The sequence below is a fragment of the Equus caballus genome, chromosome 8 (genome assembly GCF_041296265.1).
Source record: "Equus caballus isolate H_3958 breed thoroughbred chromosome 8, TB-T2T, whole genome shotgun sequence".
In the NCBI taxonomy this organism is placed as follows: Eukaryota; Metazoa; Chordata; class Mammalia; order Perissodactyla; family Equidae; genus Equus; species Equus caballus.
In genome coordinates, this window is record NC_091691.1 from 48471515 (window position 1) to 48492329 (window position 20815).

Consider the following 20815-nt stretch of genomic DNA (forward strand, 5'->3'; position numbering starts at 1 on the left):
ACTTCATTCGGGCACGAGTTACAGAGCTGTTGGTTGTTGAGTTCAAGGTAAATGAAACAAAATGTATTAAACAAGGTGTTTTTAAACAGAAACGCATAAAACAAGGTTACGTTATTGATTAGTTGATGAAAAGGTTGCGACCAGAGGCTGAGAAGAATCTAACCCTGGATTTTACCTAGGAGTGGTTCAGCATTCCCTAATTCAGGGTTGACAGCAATTTTATAGAACATGACTACCACAAATAACAAGAATCAATTGCACTTGATATCTAAAGTCTTTGCTAGCATTCTTTTGTAAAACGAATTTCCTATTATATACTAACCCTACCCAAAACATATGAAATACATAAACAAAACTTGAAAACTTCACTGAGAGGAAACGCTGCTGCAGATAAATGAAACATTATGCTCCTACACAGAAAATAGCAAATATTGTAAAATTTCTTTCAAAAGTATCTCTTATTTTGAGGATCCACAAGAATTTTTACATTAAATAATGAAGACCAATATCAGACATACTTTTATGTTGCTGTTTTAATTGGAATGTCTCTACAAAATGTCTTGCTATTGGTTTAAGATGGACTTTCTTCACCATGTTAAGGAAGTATCTTTTTTTTTTTTAAAGACTTTACTTTTCGTTTTTCTCCCCAAAGGCCCCTGGGACATAGTTGTATATTTTCAGTCGCAGATCGTTCTAGTTGTGGCATGTGGCATGTGGGATGCCGCCTCAGCATGGCCTGACAAGCAGTGCCATGTCCACGGCCAGGATCCGAACAGGTGAAACCCTGGGCCACCGAAGGAGAGCGTGTAAACTTAACCGCTTGGCCACCGGGCCAGCCCCAAGGCAGTATCTTCTAGTTTAGGTTTTCAGGAAAGAGTGCTGTATGTTATTAAATGTCATTCTGACATCTATTATAGAGGATCATGTCAGTTGTTTGCTAATACATTTCAAAATTCTAAGCTATCCTTGCATAACTAACAGAATTATAATAGATTAAAACATGCTGTGAAATTTGATTTGCTATTATCTTTCTTACTATTTTCTACTTAAACTCATAATAAATTTCTTAAAAAAAAACTGGGGACAGAGGGGAAAGGGGCACATTTGTATGGTGACGGATGGCAACTAGACTTTTGGTGAACACAATGTAGTCTTAAACAGAAGTTGAAATATGATGATGTACACTAGAAATTTTTAATAAACCAACATTACCTCAATAAAAAACAATATCAGGGGCTGGCCTGGTAGCGCAGTGTTTAAGTTTGCACACTGTGCTTTGGCGGCCCGGGCTTTGCAGGTTCGAATCCCGGGCACAGACCTATGCATTGCTCATCAAGCCATGCTGTGGTGGTATCCCACATAGAAAACAGAGGAAGACAGGTACAAATGTTAGCTCAGTGACGATATTCCTCAAGCAAAAAGAGGAAGACTGGCAACAGATATTAGCTCAGGGCCAATCTTCCTCATCAAAAAAACCCCCCAAAAAACCACAAATAAAATCTTCAGCTTTAAAAGATATCAGATGTGTGCGATATGCAGCAGCACTAAGATCCAATCTATATACCTTTTTTTGGGGAAAGGGGGCAAGAGTAGCATATTATAGTCTAGTCTGTTTTCTATTCATACTGTGGTACTTCCTTTATAGCTAGTAATGGCAACCAGCTCAAAGAGCTCTTTCTTCCTACAACTTCTTTTCATGTAGAAATGAAATAATGACCTCTAGTGGAATACACTCAATCTAGTACCCACTGAGGTTTGGTCTTACATTTAAACTGTGTTACCGGGGCTGGCCCCGTGGCCGAGTGGTTAAGTTCGCGTGTTCCGCCGCAGGCGGCCCAGTGTTTCATTGGTTCGAATCCTGGGCGCAGACATGGCACTGCTCATCAAACCACGCTAAGGCAGCGTCCCACATGCCACAACTAGAAGGACCCACGACAAAGAATATACAACTATGTACCGGGGGGCTTTGGGGAGAAAAACGAAAAAAAAAAAATCCAAAAAAAAAAAACCACAAAAAAATAAACAAACTGTGTTACTAGACTGTTTCCATACTGCAAACATCTAGACGTTAAAACTCACAAAATAGTTAAAATCTCTTATGTTACACTGGCATTTGACTTAAAATCAAAATGAGCTTAAAATCACAGTGCTTTTTAAAGCAAACAAAATACTAAGTACTCTTTACAACGAGAGTATTTAATTTGCAATCATATGTCAATATTTAACTCTGCTTCCCTTTTAGCCTCTAAGCTCCATGAGGGCAGGAATTAACCTAAGGTGTATCACTCCTTGTGCCAGGTCTTTTCTGTTTGTCCCCTTCAAATCTCTTCAAATCTCCTCTCCACCTTGCTGCATCATGCGGCTGGCTCCCTGGCTCCAATTAATAGGAGCACCAACAGATCAGTGGACAGAAAAGAATGAGACAAACATGCACAACACATACACCCACCCAGACGCACACAAATGCTCTTTCAATTTACATAAGCCTTCTTATAAGAGCCTAAACCTTCTTTTCAGATAACAATCTTTGCATAAAATTTCCTTTTCACTTCAAAAAACAAAACTCCACATGCATGATTAAAGGAAAAAACAGATTTAGTTCTTCCCCATGCTCAAAGTTAAGTTTTTTTGTTAGCATATAAATAAATGGTAGTAGGCTTTAGAAGGACTGAACACTGAGAAGTATTTTTCTCTAACCTTAATCAATTTAAACGACATTTTAAAAATCCTTATTAATGATCGCAAAGAATCCAGTTTTGCTGTCAAATAAAGTACTTCTTTTTCCTTTTGTTCTTAAAGGACTCATAAAAGTATTTGATGAAGGAGACAATGAGAGGTATATTCCACATTAACAGGTTTCAACACTGCTCACAACTGATAATCTAGTGAACATTATCTGCAGTTTCAACTTGGGAAAATGTAAAACTGTATTCTATTGAGAGCCTCTTAAAAAAATTAAACAAAATCAAAAAAACATCAACGATGACAACAAAATCAATGATTCCTGAATTAGAAGATGACTATTACCTTTTACTAAGTACCTAAGTCTCCATGGAGCAAAACTCAGGAAAGGAGAATCAATTTTACAGCCCATTCCATAGGACTTTAGTTTCTGAGGCACCAAAAAGAACTTATTTCACTTGTATGTAGATTCCACAGAGTCGAGTCAAAGGAAAGGAAAATGCATTCTTAGTGTACGTGAAGTAAAAAGGTGTATATTTTCTATATATTCATAAAGGACATATTTTAGTTCAAAAAACTCAGTCTGATCTAACAATGGAGTCATTCCGGGACTGCCTAGTACTAATGCTTATTAGCTCTTACTGTGCTAATATCATGAATATATATGATTAAAACTTAATTTGATACAGTCAGTAGACAACTGTCAAACACTTATGTTTATTAAAAACTGACATAAAACGAACAAAACCTGTACAAAAAAGATCCCAAATCACACATCACTTTGAAACAGTAATCTTGAGAGACATTATCGCCGAGGACCCCCTCTTCCTCTGCCTCGGCCGCGTCCTCTTCCTCTGCCTCGGCCTCGGCCTCTTCCTGCAACTGACGGAAGAGGAAAACAAAAAAAGGTAAATTTTCTTCTGCACTGATGTTACCTGGTGACCACAAAACAGCATCTAGTCAAGAAAACTTTAACTCAGCTTCTCTTAAATGTGACCTCAGAGTCACCCCTCCCAACACATTATCATGCGGAACCAAGAACTGTTGGCCTACAAGGATACTGTTTCATTTTAATTTATTTACTGTGAAATTCATCAAGTTTAAAAATATTTTTTCCTTGTATCATGTCTCAAATTCACCACAAAATGAAGAGCAAATGATTTGAACCTCTCACAAAGTGGAAGAGAGAGCACATAAATGGAATAGAACATGAATGCCATGTACCAGATTTTTTTGGTCACTGAATAGAATCAAACCAAGTTAACTCAGAGCCAAGAAAGTTTAAAATATATTACATCAAGTAACAACCTCATGACTCTTTAGAACCTTAAATCATTTGATCCCTTCCCAGACTTCTCTTTCAGGGCCCTTGTTAAATAATAGATGGCCAAAGTGCAAGATATTTTAGTAAATTATAATTAATATCCTATACAATATTTTTCAGATAAAAATTACATCCATAAAACAAGAACAGGATTCTATGAAAAATTATCAGAGAACAAGAAAGCCTGAAGATTAAGTATATGCTAGATAAATAGATACGGTTAGGGAAATTTATCAGAAAACAAAACGAAAAGACAAAGAAAAAAAGAGAGAAAAGATAAAGACTTAGAGAATTGGTCAGAAGACCTAATTATTACGAATTCCAGAAAGAAACAACAGAACAAGCAAAAGAGAAGAAATTTATCAGAGATATACAAGTAAATTTCTTAGCCCTAAAAGGCAATATTCATGGGGCCAGCCCAGTGGCGTAGCAGTTAAGTGCACACATTCTGCTGTGGCAGCCTGGAGTTCACCGGTTCAGATCCTGGGTGTGGAAATGGCATCGCTTGGCATGCCATGCTGTGGTAGGTGTCCCACATATAAAGTGGAGGAAGATGGGCATGGATGTTAGCTCAGGGTCAGTCTTCCTCAGCAAAAAGAGGAGGATTGGCAACAGATGTTAGCTCAGGGCTGATCTTCATCCATCCATCCGTCAATCAATAAATGGCAATATCCATACTAAAGGGTCCACCAAGTACCCAGAACAACAAAATGGAGGGAAAAGAAGGAAGGACGAGCAAAGTCCATACGCCAAGACATTCAGAGATTTCAGAAAACCAAGAATAAAGAGTCAATCGCCACATCTTCCAAAGTGTGTAGGGGGTAAGGGACCAGGCCAAGCACAAAGGGACAGGAAGTAAGAACAGCATCAGTCTTTTTAAGAGCAACACCAGGAACTGTAATAAATACTATATGCACTTATGGCAAGTATAGGAAATTTTTAAAAAGAAAAAAACTCGTGATGTTTGCAAAGGTTTATATTTTGAATAGTGGATTAGGGTATAAATACACCATTCATAAAAATGTTTATAATCCTTCAAACTCACCAGCTTCTCTTTTCTTAGATTTCACCTTTGGTTCAACATCCACGAGTAGTGTATCCAGAGGTAAGCTGTCTGGCAGAATAAAATAGCGAATGTTATTTCCTCGAATACTCAGTGTTTCCAGCTGTACAGGTTCTCTGTTCTTCAGGGTCATTTTCACAGCTTTAAGATGTGTATTCATGCTGACATCTACACCTAAAGGGAAAAAATAGGGCAATTATTAGCATGTAAGGAAGGTAACCAATTAATCTGTCAAAATATAGTAAATACCATATTACAAGAGTACTATCTGTTCTGCTATGCTGCAAGTTTCTATGATATAATTTCATGCAACTGGTAAATGTGGGAATAACGTCAGTTAAAAATCAGAAATCTTGGGGCTGGCCCCGTGGGCCTTCGCATGCTCTGCTTCAGCAGCCCAGGGTTTCGCCAGTTCGGATGCTGGGCACGGACGTGGCACCACTCATCAAGCCATGCTGAGGCAGCGTCCCACATGCCACAACTAGAAGCACCCACAACTAAAAATATACAACTATGTACCGGGGGGGCTTTGGGTAGAAAAAGGAAAAATAAAATCTTAAAAAAAAAAAAAATCAGAAATCTTTGGGGCTGGCCTGTGGCGAGTGGTTAAGTTTGCACGCTCCGCTTCGGCAGCCCATGGTTTCGCTGGTTTGGATCTTGGGTGCAGACCCAGTACTGTTTATCAGGCCATGCTGAAGTGGCATCCTACATAGCAGAGTCAGAAGGACCTACAACTACAACATACAACTATGTACTGGGGGGAGGGGCAGGGGAGGGGGAGGAGGAAGAGGAAGGAGGAGTGGGAGGAGAGGGAGAGGGGGAAGGGGGGGAAGAAGAGGAGGAAGAAGAGGGGGAAGAAGAGGAAGAAGAGGAAGAAAAAAGATTGGCAACAGATGTTAGCTCAGGGCCAATCTTAAAAAAGAAATCAGACATCTTTCCCTCACAGAGATTTTCCCTAGCACGTTAATGTTTCGCACAATTAACTATGCTTACAGAAGTATACAGCAAGCCATGGAGGAACCCCGACTGGTACATGTCTTACTCCCACTGTCCCCACATATCTTCCTTGTACCTCAGGGTTGGCAATGCTTATCGCATGGTTCCCCCACTGTCTCCGTAACTTTCTTACACCCCATTCCACGAAGCTATCGTCATATAAAGTCCTGTATATACTGCAGTATTTTTCCTTATTACTAGAAGTTTAAAGTCTTTTTTTGGGGGAGGATGATTAGTCCTGAGCTAACTGCTACCAATCCTTCCAGTTGTGGAATGTGGGATGCCGCCTCAGCATGGCTTGACAAGCGGTGCCATGTTCACGCCCAGTATTTAAACCAGTGAAACACTGGGCTGCCAAAGCAGAGCGTGCAAACTTAACCACTTGGTCACGGGGCAGCCTCCTCCTCTTTTTCCTGAGGAAGACTGGCCCTGAGCTAACATCCATGTCCACCTTCCTCTACTTTATATGTGGGATGCCTGTCACAGCACGGCTTGATGAGCGGTGCCACGTCCACACCTGGGATCCGAACCGGTGAACCCTAGGTCACCAAAGCGGGACATGTGCACTTAACTGCTGCACCACCGGGCTGGCCCCTGTTAATACTTTTGGTTACCAAGTTGCACAGGTTTTTTTTTTTTTTAAAGATTGGCAGCTGAGCTAACAACTGTTGCCAATTGTTTCTTCTTTTCTTTCTTTCTGCTTTTTCTCCCCAAATCCCCCCAGTATATAGTTGTACATATTTTAGTTGTGGGTCCTTCTAGTTGTAGTACGTGGGATGCCGCCTCAACGTGGCCTGATGAGTGGTGCCATGTCCGTGCTCAGGATCCGAACCGGTGAAACCTTGGGCCGCTGCAGCGGAGCATGAGAACTTAACCACTCAGCCAGAGGGCCGGCCCTGTTGCACAGGTTTTGAGAGATCTGCTTCAAATTATTTTCCCCACTAAGCCACGATTTTTAGTATGAGATTTTGCAAAATAAAAGGTTTTCTAGGAAGAATATGGCATTATAGTAGAAACATCTGATTACTGGAACCTGTACCAAGCTATCAGAACAAATGGGAAACTAAAGATCTAGTTAATTCTATCCTTAGAAAGTTAAGGCTGGAAAACGTGAATTCTCTCAACTTTACCAACATTCATCTCAAAACTTTCAGTATTATTAATTTTTTTCTCTTTCCTCCCAGTCAGAGGAAGAAGAGGCCCTCTTCTTTCCCCAAATTAATGTTTTCGATACATTCCATCTCTTTGGGGACCTTGATCCATCAGGAGGGGAAAAAAGCTATGATTTATGAGCTCTTTCTATGTTCTAGGAACTGGACACTAAGGCATTTTAATTTAATCCTCCACATCCCTATGTTAGAGAGTATGATGTCCCTACTGCGAAGACTAAAATAGTCATATAGTACCCAAGACACTTGTAACAGTTGGGGAGGGAATTGGATTTTTACTGGATTTTGCTCCCCCAATTTACTAAAATGTTCCCCCTGGAGTGTCATTTATTAAGCGCCTACTGTATGTTAGGCAAACCGTGAATTACATTATTTGTGTGTGTGTGTGTCTTCCATCACTACATTTTGAACTCCTAGGAGGCAAGAACACTCTGCTTCCTCCACAATATCTAACACATGGCTTAGGGGAGAGCAGACTAAACCACTGTTTACACTATGTTAACAGGACAGCAATTACACTTTCTCAGTTATGGTCACAGACTGTATCAAAACCTTATACTGATACTGACTTCCTTTCACAGTAACCGGTGTCGCAAAATTCTAGGGTACTCACACATAATATCAACTTAATACTGTATATTTCTCTTGGTTTATTCAGAGTGGGACCATACGCTTAGACAGAATTTTCCTTCATTTAGCTCATCAATCCTTTTGAAATTTTGCAATTTTTTGGGATAGCCTTAAATATAAAACTAAATATACAATATACTCATTACACCACAACTAGAAGGACCTACAATTAAAATATAAAACTACATACTGGGGAGATTTGGGGAGAAAAAGGAGAAAAAAAAAGATTGGCAACAGTTGTTAGCTCAGGTGCCAATCTTTAAAAAAAAAACAAAAAAAGCCCCAATATACTCATTACAGCAAAGAGTTAGACACATAAGAAAACCGACAAATAAAATAGTCCACAATGTTATGCTAACAGTGATTGTCTCAGTGAGGTAAAAGCATGGTTCCTCACCACTCCCTCCCCATTGCCTACATATGTTTTACCCAAGATAACCAGACATAGAAACCCCATCCTCAATCTTCAAGGACATTACAATCTAACAGAGAACACAAAATTCTAAACAGTAAAATGTATGTTCAACGAAGCAACATTCCAGGCAGAAGGGCACACACATAGGTGAAGGCAAAAAAGGCAACAAAAGCAGGAAAACAGGGGCCACACATAGTCTGGTTGTAACACAAGTACTTAAAGTAAAGCTCAAGTAAGAAGGTCAATGAAATAATTCAGACAAAAAGGATGAGATCTATACCACAGTATGTTTAATAAGCAAACAAAAAAGAACTCTGGCCTGCAGGGGGAAGAGGAAAAAAAAAAAAAAGTGTTATAAAGCAGTCCAACCTCCATACCTGTGATTGTTCCATGGACCTGTGTTCCATTCTTTAATTCAATGGTTACAGTTTCGTGACTCAATTTCATCAAAAATCTATAAAGACAGTAGGAATAAAATGATAAATTTTCACTTTTAACACTTTAAAATCACGTTTAAGTCAAAAGGATGAAAATTCTAGATGTTGAAAATCTGCTAGAGATGATATCTGCAACAATTCTTATTAACAATCTGCAAAACAATTTCAGCTTTTCCTGAATTATACCCTCACTATCTATGAAGAAGCATAATGATGACAGAAACTGTCATCTGTATACCTCTGATTCTCTAAACCATTACATTGGTAGTTTAGTGGTTAAGTTTCAGTGCCCTCACCCCTGTAGCCTGCGTTAGATTCCTGGTCAGGAAACCACACCACCTATCTGTCAGTTGTCACACTGTGGCAGCTGTGTGGCTGAAAGCTATGCACTGGTATTTCAAATACCAGCAGGGTCACCCATGGTGGACAGGTTTCACTGGTGTTTTCAGACTAAGACAGAATAGGGAGAAGGACCTGGCCACTCACTCCTGAAAAAATTGGCCATGAAAACCCTATGAATAGCAGCGGAGCATCATCTGATATAGCACCAGAAGGGGAGAGGAAGGCACAAGAAGACTGACCAAGGTTCCCCTCTGCTAGACACAGGATCGCTAGGAGTCAGAATCTACTTGACAGCACTAACAATAAACCATTATATAGGGGCTGGCCTGGTGGCATAGTGGTTAATAAGTTTCCATGCTCAGTTTCAGTGGCCCAGGGTTTCAGTGGTTTGGATCTCTTGCGCGGACTTACATATTGCTTACCAAGCCATGCTGTGGCAGGCGTCCCACATACAAAATAGAGGAAGATGGGCACAGACATTAGCTTGGGGCCAGTCTTCCTCACCAAAAAGAGGAGGATTGGCGGTGGATGTTAGCTCAAAGCTAATCTTCCTCAAAAAAATTAATTAATTAAAAAACCCCCCACATATTATATATCTTAATCTTCAATCCAGACATACAGATTCTAAAGTCATGATAAGCCACAAAACTGAAATCAGGAAATTAAAATTGGTAGTAAAAGATTACACAACTTATTGTGTATATATATATATAAATAGAGTACAGTAGTCTCCCGTTCTAAATCCCTCCACGTATGAGAGGATACTGTTCTACATTTTTTTTTTTGAGGAAGATTAGCCCTAAACTAACATCTGCTGTCAATCCTCCTCTTTTTGCTGAGGAAGACTGGCCCTGAGCTCACATCCGTGCCCATCTCCCTCTATTTTATATGTGGGATGCCTACCACAGCATGGCATGCCAAGCAGTGCCATGTCCAGACCTGGGATCTGAACCGGCGAACCCCCGGCTGTGGAAGCAGAATGTATGCACTGAACCGCTGCACCACCAGGCCGGCCCCTCTACTATATTTTTATATGCATTCATAAGCATACACATAAAATTTGTTTTTACATAAATTGGGTCACACTTTAATGACTTCTATAACCTGTATTTCTCATTTGGCAGTTTATATTGAAGACATTTCCATGTCCATATACATATATTTTGCTATTAGAAATACATTATGCAAATCCTTGTCAATACTAACATGACCAATCTCCTAAATTTTTACCAATTTGATGGGGGGGAAAAAAGGGCAATTTGCTTTTCCCTATTAATTGTGAAGCTGAATATCTTTTCATGTATATGGGAAATTTGTATTTTTTCTGTGATTACCTATTCACATCATTCACATATTTTCAATTAGGTCGGGTTTTTCTTTTATTTTCTACTAGCTTGCCAGAGCCATTCAAGTTTGTTAGTGGTCTTCTTTAGTCATACAAGACTTTTTTTAAATTTTTATGTGGTTAAATTTGTCGATCCTTCTTGGGTATGTAATTTGTTTAGAAAGATGTTTACCATCCCAAGATTGCTAAACGTCTTATTTTCTTCTAGTTTTATATTTAAAGTTTTAATCCACCTGGACCTCATCTCTTTTCTGTGCAGAGTGAGATAGGAAACTGCCTTTATTATTTTCCCCAATTGGATAAGCAGGTGCCTCAATAACGTTTACTGAATAATCCATCCATTCCCCACTCCATCTAGTCATTTGTTCTCTCCTAACTTTTTATTATGAAATATTGCAGAGGAAGAAATGCTGAAGGGTTTAATAATTCACAAATTATTAAAATGTTGCCATTTATATGCCTCCCCTCTTCCACACACACACACACACACAACCACATAACGTAGTACACTCTCACCATATCATGTGAAAATAAGTGGCAGGCACTTTAGCACGCATTTTCTAATGAGGACATTCTCCCACACAACCATGACACCACAATCACAACTACGAAAAGGAACAATCACCCCCTCATATGATCTGATATGCAGTTCATACCCCAAATTTCTAGTCTATAACACGTACTTCGTATACCTTATCATACGGAGAAACTATAGATACTACCGATTATTAAGTCAAGAAAACAAGTAGGGAAGAGTTAGGCAGCTTCCTTTCAAGGAGAGCCCCAAGGAGAATTCTCTGTTAAAGAATTCTAGGAGAGCTACTGAAGGGTTTTCATCAATGAAGTGGAGTGCCAGGGTCACATCATATTCACATGTTAAAGAGAACCTGAGGCAGATGTTCAGAAAGACATATTTTTGATGGACAAAAGACAATCTCTGGGGAGACAAATTAGGTGGCTAGAATAGTACATAGGTTAAAGTTACAGTAACCAAGACCCAGGAACAACAGAGCAATGAAACAGAACAGAGTCCAGAAACAGACCTACAGCTATATAGTTGATTTTCTACAAAGGTGCCAAAGTAGTCCAACAGGCAAAGGAAAGCCTTTTCAAAAAGTGATGCAATTCATAACAACATGGAATAATTAAAAATTCACATAGAAAAAATGAACCTGGACCTCTAACTCACACCACTTACCAAAATTAATTCAAGACAGATCACACCTAAACTTAAAAGCTCAAATTATAAAGCTTTTAGAAGAAAACAGAGAATTATCTTCATAGTTTGAGAGTAGGCAAAGGTTTCTTTGACAGTATGTAGAAAGCAATAACCATAAAAGAAAAAGCTGGCAAATCAAGACTTCCTCAAAATAAACTTTTACTTACCAAAAGACATTACCCATTAAGGAAACGAACAAGCAAACCACAAGCCGGGAGAAACTATATCTGACAAAGGACTAGTATCCAGGATATATAAAGAATTCCTACAACTCACTAATAAAAACACTATGAAAATAGGACACTTCACAAAGATATATGAATGGCCAACAAGCAGGTGAAAAAGTGCTCAGTGCCATTTGTTATTAGAAAAACGTAAATTAAAACCATGGGACACCACTACACAAGCGCTAAATGAAACAGACCGACAACAAATGCTCGTAATGGTGCAGACCAAGTTGAATTCTAGTATACTGTTGGTGGAAGTATAAAATGGTACCACTTTGGAAAACGGTCTGGTAGTTTCTTATCAAACTAAACGTACACCTATGCTACAATCCAGCAACTCCACTCCTAAATATTTACCCAAGACAAATGAAAAAGAAAAAAAAAGACTTGCACAAGAATGTTCAAAACAGTTTTAAACAAAACACATAACTTTTAAACATACAATGGATTACTTTTCACTAATAAAAAGGAACAAATTACTGATACACGCCACAATGTGGATGAATCTCAAAAATATGCCGAGTACAAGAAACTTCACACAAGAATGCATACTGCATGATTCCAAATGGAAAAAATTATAAATATATGAAACTATAAATAAATTCAGACTGGCAGGTATTGGGAAAATGTACTTTACACTTTTTCTCCAAAAGTTTTAGCTCAAATAAAAACGGACTAAAAATTAACCTTAAATGCTTTCTCCACAAAGTACACCCTGAATACAATATTCAGGGTTTTATATGTTATTTCAAACATACTGCAAACTAATTGTCTTCACAAAACATAAAGTTCCAATAAGGCAGGGACTCTGCTTTCTAAAAAATTCCACTAAATCTCAATAAAGCTGGGAAAAAAATCAACTTATTAAGTCAGAAGTCCATCTCCGATTTGACACATTTCGGAAACGGCTTTTGGTATTTCCAGATCAACCTCTGCATCTTCTAAGTACTCTTTTTACGTGGGAGGTTAGTTTCATCACCCAAAGCGGATCAACTTAAACTACTTTGGCAGGGGCATTCAATTTTTCTTTTTTTCGTCTCCCACGTTCCCAAGGAGCGTGGACCTAGTTACATTTGCCGGTTCCGCGAGCCGAAATGAGCCAGAAAAGCAACCTAACCAGAGCACGAGTTCTACTCGACAGGAAAATCGGTAGCTAACCGAGTCTGTAAGCCTGGCGCTGCACCTTTAAGGCCTCTAAGCTACGAGGAGGGGAGAAACGGCTCGGCCTCACGTCCCCTGTTGGAAGACACGCGGTATCCCCGCGCGATCCAGTCCGAAGCCCACGCCCGAGCGCCCGCGGCCAAGATGGGGCGGGAGCGGCGGGCGCCGGAGGCCTAACGTTAGCAGGCCGCGCGCGCACGCGGCTTTCGCGCCTCCTGCAACTAGCGCAGCCCAGCTCCGGCTCCCGGTCCAAACCGGCCCTTCAGGGCCCCCACCCCACTTGGTCACCTCCTCACCTCACGAGCTTCATCCTACCGGTGCAGTCGCCCTTTCGGTCCTAGAGTGCAGAGAACCCGACAAGGGAGCGCCGAAGGCCGGGAAGTATGAATGGCCGGAAGCGCCTCCTGCCGGGGCTCCGACGCAAAGGGCGCGCGGCGCGCTGCGGCGACGGCGGAAACGCCGAGGCGGGCCGGGCCGCACTCCCTTCCGGCGCGAGGAGCGCCGCAGCGCACCCTGGCGCCCGGAGGTGTGCCCTGCGACGGCTGAGGGCCTTAGAGCTAGTCTCGGAGGAAATGTCATGCAAGAGGGAGCTTTGAGGAGATTAAATCCAACTAGCAGGCCTGTCGCCGTCGCCCTTCGGCACGACAGGGCGTCATGTGTTATGTAGCACTAAATATATCACTGAACGAAGGGAAGTTCTGAGAGAAGCCCCAAGGATTATGCTAATTCTGCTCCAACACCAGGAACTTTAGCATTGCTCAATGTACCTGAAGAAAATCACACGATTAAGCTGATTATTTTTACTTTAAATCCCAACCACAAACCTCAAATAGCTACTGCCTCCAGACTGCTATGCTTCTGTAATAAGCTCACAGACTTTTTCACATCTTACTTCTTTCCTCCTTCTGAAACCTTTTACAGGCCCTCTCCCAAATCACTCTCTGCTAATGTTTTCTACTTCTTTCAGAAAACAGAAGCCATCCTTCTGCTTTCTTTCCTACTACAAGGGTGGAAGTATTGTTGCTTCTTTCAAGGGTAAATTCCTTTTCCTTGTAGTCTGGATCCCATCTCTCATTTTCTCAAGAATTTCACTCCTTCAGTTACCCCCTTCTAACTTGAATCATCAATTTCTCCTTCTCTGTTGGATTTTTTCCATCAGCAAACAGATTTATCCTAGAAACAAAACAAAGTTCTCTGCTGCAGCTCCAGCTACCGCCAGATTTCTAGCACAGAGAAACTTCATGAATGAGCTGTCTATAATTGTTTTATCACCTCCAATTCACTCTTCAAACTACACTGCAATTGCTTTTCTAAAGGTCATCAAAACCTCCAAGGCAAACTTCTGTCCTCATCTTACTCTGCATCTCAGAAACATTCAACAGAAACACTCCCCTTTTGAAACACCCTCCTCTCTTGGCTTCCAGGTTGCCAAGCACACCTGGTTTTATTCCTATCCCACTAGTTACTTTTTCTAAGTCTCCTTGGCTGCCTCATCCTCCACTGAGCCATTACATGTTGGAGTGCTCTGGGACTTTCCCGGGTATAGTCTCCTTATAGATACTTTTGCCTGTAGCCTAGGTGATATCCAAAACCATGGCTTTAATTTTTATCTCCAGCCAAGACTTCACCTCTGATCAAAATAACTCTTGAGTGTTGTAAGGCAATGCTCATCAAACTTTAATATGCATAGGACTCACCTGGAGGAAACTTTAGAATGAAAATTCTTATTCAGTTGGTGTGGGGTCTGAAATTCTGCATTTCTAATAAGGCTTTAGTTGATAAAGATGCCCCTAGTCCATGGACCACAATTTGAGTAGAGAGACTGTAATGGACATTTGTGTGTTGTCTTCTCATATCTATCCCCCTCTCTTCCCAACAGTTCCTAACAGTCTTCTGGTGATCCCTGTGGCCCTAAGGAAGCTAACTCTACTCTTAACTGTCAATCATCACATTCCATTACTCATCCACAGTGGGCCTGGGATGTAAACTGATTCGATCATTCCTTTGCAGGGAATACTCTTCCCCTTTGGATGTGAAGGGAGGGTGGTAGCCTCTGGAGTTATTGGGAACTCCCTTAGAATCAAGAACCAGTCTTAGGAGAGAATTTAAAAAAAAACAAAATCCACGATGATATTAATGAGCCCCTGGATTAAAAACAATGTCTAAATGTGGCTATTAAAATTAATTATATTTATATTTTATATCTATATTTATTATACATATTTAATATATTTAATATGGTGCGACATTTGTAAGGATTACTATGCTCCTGATTGTGGCCAATACAACTATAATGGAATACATCACTCAGAAGCAGAGGCCTATTTTGTGGGAATGGAAACTTGTAAATATGGTTTGTGTGCGTGTATACCAGAATTTAAGTAACTAAAGATAAAGTGGTTTACACACCAAAAGAAATCCCATCAGTTGTCTGACAATCTAAAGGTGAAGGAAAATATAGGTCAAATACTCTTGTAGATAACCAGCTTTAACCAGGTCAGCAGTGTACTCCTGACTTTTTTCCGAACTAAGCCATTTGGCATTATGTCATTAAAATATATACCTAAATCAGGGACTGGGGGTCGGGGTGGGGGCGGTAGACAGGCTTTTGCTAAGTAACATAATGTATGGTGACGTGGGCAACGGCCTCACCCATTTTGTTTTTTGAACCATAGAATCTCTCCAGACTAAAGTGACAAAGCAGCTCAATAAAGTTTTGTGGAAGGCAGAAAAATATCAGGCTTAACAAACTGTATATTTTGGTTGTGCTTGACTTCAAAAAACGAGGTTAGGAAGGGGAGAACCTACCTATGATCACCTCTCTTCAGATTCTCAAAAGTAGGAGCAGCGATTTATCCATCCTCACAGTTGCACAACTAAGAGTAGCATAGAAAGCTTTCAAAAGCAGTGTGGGGGCCACGAATCCTGGTGATATAACACTGGATTCCATCTTTAGAGGCTTCGAAGAGCCAAAGCTTCGTCTGAATACCGCCATGACAAAATCTAGTGGAACAATCTATGATTTCTTGCCGACTCTTGTAGTCTGGTGCACAAGAAGGAAAGCACGCATGGAGAAGGTGAAGTCCTGCATTTTTTGGAGGCGCTGGAGTGCAGTGCAGGGGAAGGAGAGAGAAGGGCCAATTGCCTCCATTTTTCTTTACATTGGCCCATGTCAAAGACTAAAGGGATTTGAACTAGAGGTCGCAGAGAGCGGTACCCGCAACCAACCGAGGAAGCCGGGGCGACCAGTTGCCACGACAAACCACCACCGCTGGGGCCGTGGGTGGCGTTACTCCAAGAGACGACCCCTGGAAGAGCAAGAGGCCGCCGCTAGGGGGCGCCGCTGCTTCCCCGCTAGGCGCCCACCCGCGGGGCGCGCACGCGAGGCTTTCCACCGCGCCTGCGCCGAGGATGGACGCAGGCTCTCTTTTCCCCGACGCCAGCCGTCCCGACCCGGATGAAACACTGCGTGACAGGCAGCGAGCGTGGCGGCCATCTTCGTCTTCTGGGCACGTCAGCTGAGCCGGTTAGGGCCGAAGAGGAGCGTTGCGCAAGCGCGCCCAAGACGGCCACAGGTAACTCCCATCTGACGGGCGAGGCGTCGCCGTCGTCGCCGGAAGTTTGGCGTTTCTGCGCCGCGGGAGAGGGGGCGGTCGCGGCAGAAGCAGCTGAGTGTCTCCTGATACCCGGATGTGAGGCGTTCTGCTGGCCCGCGTTGGATCCTCCGCCAGGAGTGAGGAAGGTACGCGAGAGTCCCGAGCGCCCCCGCCGCCTGCCGTCGCGCCGCCTGCGTCCTCGCCTCCCTTTGGCAGCCTCTCCGGTGAGCAGGACGCCTCTCCCCCTTCCTGTCCCACCCTCAGTGTCGTTGCCTCGCGCGCCTCTTCCTCCTTCTGTGGCCCGGGTTCCTGGCGCCCCTGGGAGGAGTGGGAGGTAGCCAGCCTGCGCGTCTCAGCTGCCCAGTCGCCGCATCACCTGCCGCTGCTTGCCAGGCGGTCAGAGGTAATGCCGGGGCCACGATCCGGGACCGGGTCAGGCCGGGGCTCCCGGGGCGGCCGCGAGGGCTTGCAGAGCCCGGAGGGAGCTTGCAGCCATTGCGGCTCCTGGAGCTCTGTCGGCGCCGGCCGGCAGGTCGCCCCGACCCTGTCCCCGCCCCCGGCGTCTCTCCGCGCCAGCGTTTCTCCGGAGCAGCCCCAGCAGCCGGCGCGGAGCTGCGGGCCTGCGGCTGGCTGCCCTGTCCCCGCCGCCGCTCGCTGACCCGGCCCGAACCCTGAGGCCTCTGCGGTCTGCAGGCCGGAGATGGGCATCCTGGTTTCACGGTCTTTAGACTGGGAGGGCAGCAGTGGCCCAGGTGCAAGTTCGTAGAGCAATTCGGGTTGGACAGGGGTGTCTGGGCACGGGTAGGGCTGCTCTGGAGTAGAAGTGGGTGCATGGAGGGCCATAGTGAAGTTTATAGAGACAGAGATGCGAGCAGAAGGAAATTGGGTCCTCGATGTTTATCAATATTCATTCTACTACAGGGGCTTGTTTTACTCAGGCAGAAGGGGATAGCAGGTCCAAAAATTAGAGAACTCCCCCATCCCCACACCCCCAACCTCCCCATCCCTCCTCCACCTCTGAATGTTGAGTTCTGAAAACCGAGCATGTACAGTATTTTCCGAGAGGGGGGTGCAGCTGGGAAGGGGAAGGAGTTAAATCGTTGAGATTTGAGAAGTGCTGTGAACCTTCCTTTCTGTAGTCTTTGGATAGCTGAAATGGAATTCTTTCAGCAGGAAGTAATTGCAGCACAAAGTATTTAAATAGTGTTATCAAATGATATTTTAGTAAATAGCCTTTGCGGAAATCAATAAATGAATGCTACTTAGTGGAATAGTAGCATGTGGGTGGGTTTTGTTTTTCCTCCTAAACATTAATTTTTTAAAAACTGGGTAAAACACGGATTTCAGTTTAAAACATTCTGGTTGCACTAAACTATGCTGTGTTCAGGCTCTCTTCTGATTAGGTCCTTAGTTTCTGCTTTACACAGGGCACCAGAACCAATGGAACTTTTTTAAATTGAGAAAGTTAAAAAATTCTCACCATGGAATTAGGTATGAGGGTAGGATGAAACTGCTTAAAAAGTGCTTAATTTGGAATCTGCAGATTCAGCCTGGGGCATGTGAGGAAATGAGAAAACTATCAGACACGTCCCGCTTTTAGGCAGAATGCAGTGTATGTCCCTTAGGTCAGATGTGTGACTCGGGAAGTACCCTTCTTAGAACAAAACTTGCCCTGGCTTATGAGCTTCTGTCTACCTTATACTTTCCTGGCTGAGGAAAATACGCTATCATTTCTCATGGATCAGTATTATAATTCTGTAGTGAACAAGTAATTTTTTTAACATCAGCCCCATACAAGGTTTTGTGCTAGGCATGTAAATTGATAAATTATGCTTCCAGAAGAACTGAAAAAGGACCCTAATTAGTGAATGCCATTGACCCCCTTTGCTGGATGGCCCTTTTCAGCTTGGTAATTCATTACAGCACAAAGCTGATTGTGTTTATTCTAATAATGAGGGTGACTAGTATTGTACAGTTCAAAGTAATGGATTTTTTTTAAGACTAAACTTTGTTTTTTTAAAAGATTGTCACCTGAGCTAATGCCTGTTGCCAGTCTTTTTTTTCCTTCTTCTCCCCAAAGCCTTCCAGTACATAGTTGTATATTCTACTTGTAGGTCTGTCTAGTTCTGCTGTGTGAAACGCTGCCTCAGCATGGCTGGATGAGTGGTGTTAGGTCCGTGCCGGGAATCCAAACCAGCGAAACCCTGGGCGGCTAAAGCGGAGCACACGAACTTAACCACTCAGCCATGGGGCCAGCTGCTGAAGTAATGGATTTTTTTAATAATTAAATATTTTTTCATGACTTTTATTAACAAATTTATATTACACATAGAGTTCTTTGAATAACCTCTACTGAAGGTGATCAGAAGTTTACATGGTAGTTGTGTAACTCCAGTAAAATTGTTACCATAGATAATTCACTTAAGGACAGTTAAGTCTTCAGAAGCCCAGACTTTTATGTTTTTCTGTGCATCTTTTTTCTTGGCACAGTGAAAGTTCTTTGGCTCTATTTCTGCACAGGTTTTGCATTACAGCTATATTATACTACTGTAGTTACTTTTGGTAAATAGATCATTCTAACTTGAAAATCCTGTCGTTTCTTTCTTGAGGGGGCTATATCTTACACCTGATTGCATTACAGTACATCTGAAGAAAGCAAGATTCGTGTCGTCAGCTCTGTTCATCTTACTTTAAACATTTATGGTTGCGTATGTGAGATTCACAGAGATAACAACTCTGAATATAAATAAAAATGGGGTATTATTACTTTAATGTAGTGGTTCTCAAACTTTTTGGCTAGGATCACTTTACACGCTTAATGTGGGACTCTAGATAGCTTTTGTTTATATTGATTATATCTGTTGATAGTTATTGTATTTGAAATAAATTTGAACACTTAATTCGTTAAAAAATAGCTAATAAACTAATTATAGGTTAATACAAGTATTTATTTCATTTTTTTATGAAAAACAACTATTTTCCAAAAGATAAAAAATTAGTGAAAGAAGGGTGGCTGTTTTACGTTTTGTAAATCTCTTTAATGTTTGGTCTGATAGGAGACAGCTGGATTCTTCTCTGAGCTTCTGCATTCAGTCTGTTGTTATATGTTGTTCTGGTTGAAGTATATGAAGAAAATCCAGCTTCACACCTATATGTTGGGAGGAGTACTTTAATAACCTTTTGAGATAATTGTGATATTCTTCTTTGATGCTACAACAAAACTCAACAAGTGGTAATTTCTTAAAGGTTAGTTGCAGTGTGGAATCTCAAGCCATGTCTGTATACTGTTTGTACAGTGTTGCACTAAAGGTTGTCCAGTGTGTTTGCACTTTGAATTCATCTTTTACTTCACTTATAATTTGGATCTCACACCCCCCCCGAAAGGGTCTCTGGCATTCCCATGCTGCCCATACCACACTTTGAGAACTACTGCTTTAATGTAAATAATTCAGTAATTTAGAATTAATGTAGTTATTGAAGCTGACAGTGATAATTGTAATATGGAAATGGAGTTGTCAAGTAGTTAAGTGAAACCAGGATAACTGAGGTAAATATTTTCTTTTTTATGCTCTTTTCATCAAAAATATTATTGTATCAGTGATATTATGGCTAATTATTATGGCTAATAGTTAATAAGTGCTTATATGTTCCAGGAGCTGTTCTAAGGACTTTATATTAGGAAATGTTTATATTGTGTCGATTTTTTTTGGGGGGGGTAAGGAAGATTGACCCTGAGCTAACGTCTATTGCCAATCTCCCTCTTTTTGCTTGTGGAGGCTTGTTGCTGAGCTAACATCTGTAGCAGTCTTCCTCTATTTTTTTTTGTATGTGGGACGCCACCACAGCATAGTTTGATAAGCAGTGCCTACGTCAGTGCCTCGGATCCAAACCCAAGAACCCCGGGCCACTGGGTTGAGTGTGGGAACTTAACCACACCACCCGGCTGGCCCCCATATTGTTCTATCCTTAGCGATGGTTAAGCGAAAGACTAATATAACAACTTTTTCCCCTACAGATAGTACAGCCTTTCTGACATATATTATTGTTTATAAAGCAGATATACTTCCATTTTAGAGAATACATACTGCTTAGATAATTTCTCTATAAGATATTTGAGGATAAGGACTATATCTATCCTCAGCATCTGTCTCTATATATTTAACATATATACTTTTAGACTATTTTAGACCATCAGAAAATCGAGTTATT

At 41.6% G+C, this 20815-nt stretch overlaps 2 protein-coding genes across 20 annotated transcripts in view; one reads left to right on the forward strand and one right to left on the reverse strand.

Moving 5' to 3' along the window:
- Positions 1-3380: 3380 nt before the first annotated feature.
- Positions 3381-16625, reverse strand: SNRPD1 (small nuclear ribonucleoprotein D1 polypeptide). Of its 2 annotated transcripts, none has more exons than XM_070220767.1 (4): positions 15819-16625; positions 8657-8733; positions 5052-5243; positions 3381-3564 (listed from the first exon to the last, which is right to left on the reverse strand). In XM_070220767.1, exons 2-4 carry the CDS (start codon positions 8724-8726, stop codon positions 3488-3490), a joined length of 339 nt encoding a protein of 112 aa, XP_070076868.1. In that variant the 5' UTR covers positions 8727-8733; positions 15819-16625; the 3' UTR covers positions 3381-3487. The 2 variants fall into 2 exon arrangements, with proteins under 2 accessions (XP_070076868.1, XP_023503297.1); XM_023647529.2 differs by lacking the exon at positions 15819-16625 and adding an exon at positions 13307-13503.
- The window catches only part of ESCO1 (establishment of sister chromatid cohesion N-acetyltransferase 1), an 81683-nt gene continuing 77230 nt past the window's right edge, over positions 16363-20815 (forward strand). For 2 of the 18 annotated variants that reach the window (XR_011420957.1, XM_070220764.1), the window contains exon 1: positions 16622-16752. The gene's annotated coding sequence lies outside the window, so the exon portion shown is untranslated. Of the gene's footprint in view, positions 17010-19662; positions 19853-20815 lie in introns of all 18 variants that reach the window. The other 16 variants (XR_011420955.1, XM_070220761.1, XM_070220756.1 and 13 more) reach the window with 15 other exon arrangements.

Coding starts and splice junctions, on each gene's coding strand:
- SNRPD1 (XM_023647529.2), bottom strand. Junction 5,244..8,656: donor GGTCCATGGAACAATCACAG/GTATGGAGGTTG, acceptor TTTTCCCTTTAG/GTGTAGATGTCAGCATGAAT. Junction 3,565..5,051: donor ATCTAAGAAAAGAGAAGCTG/GTGAGTTTGAAG, acceptor CTCTTCCGTCAG/TTGCAGGAAGAGGCCGAGGC.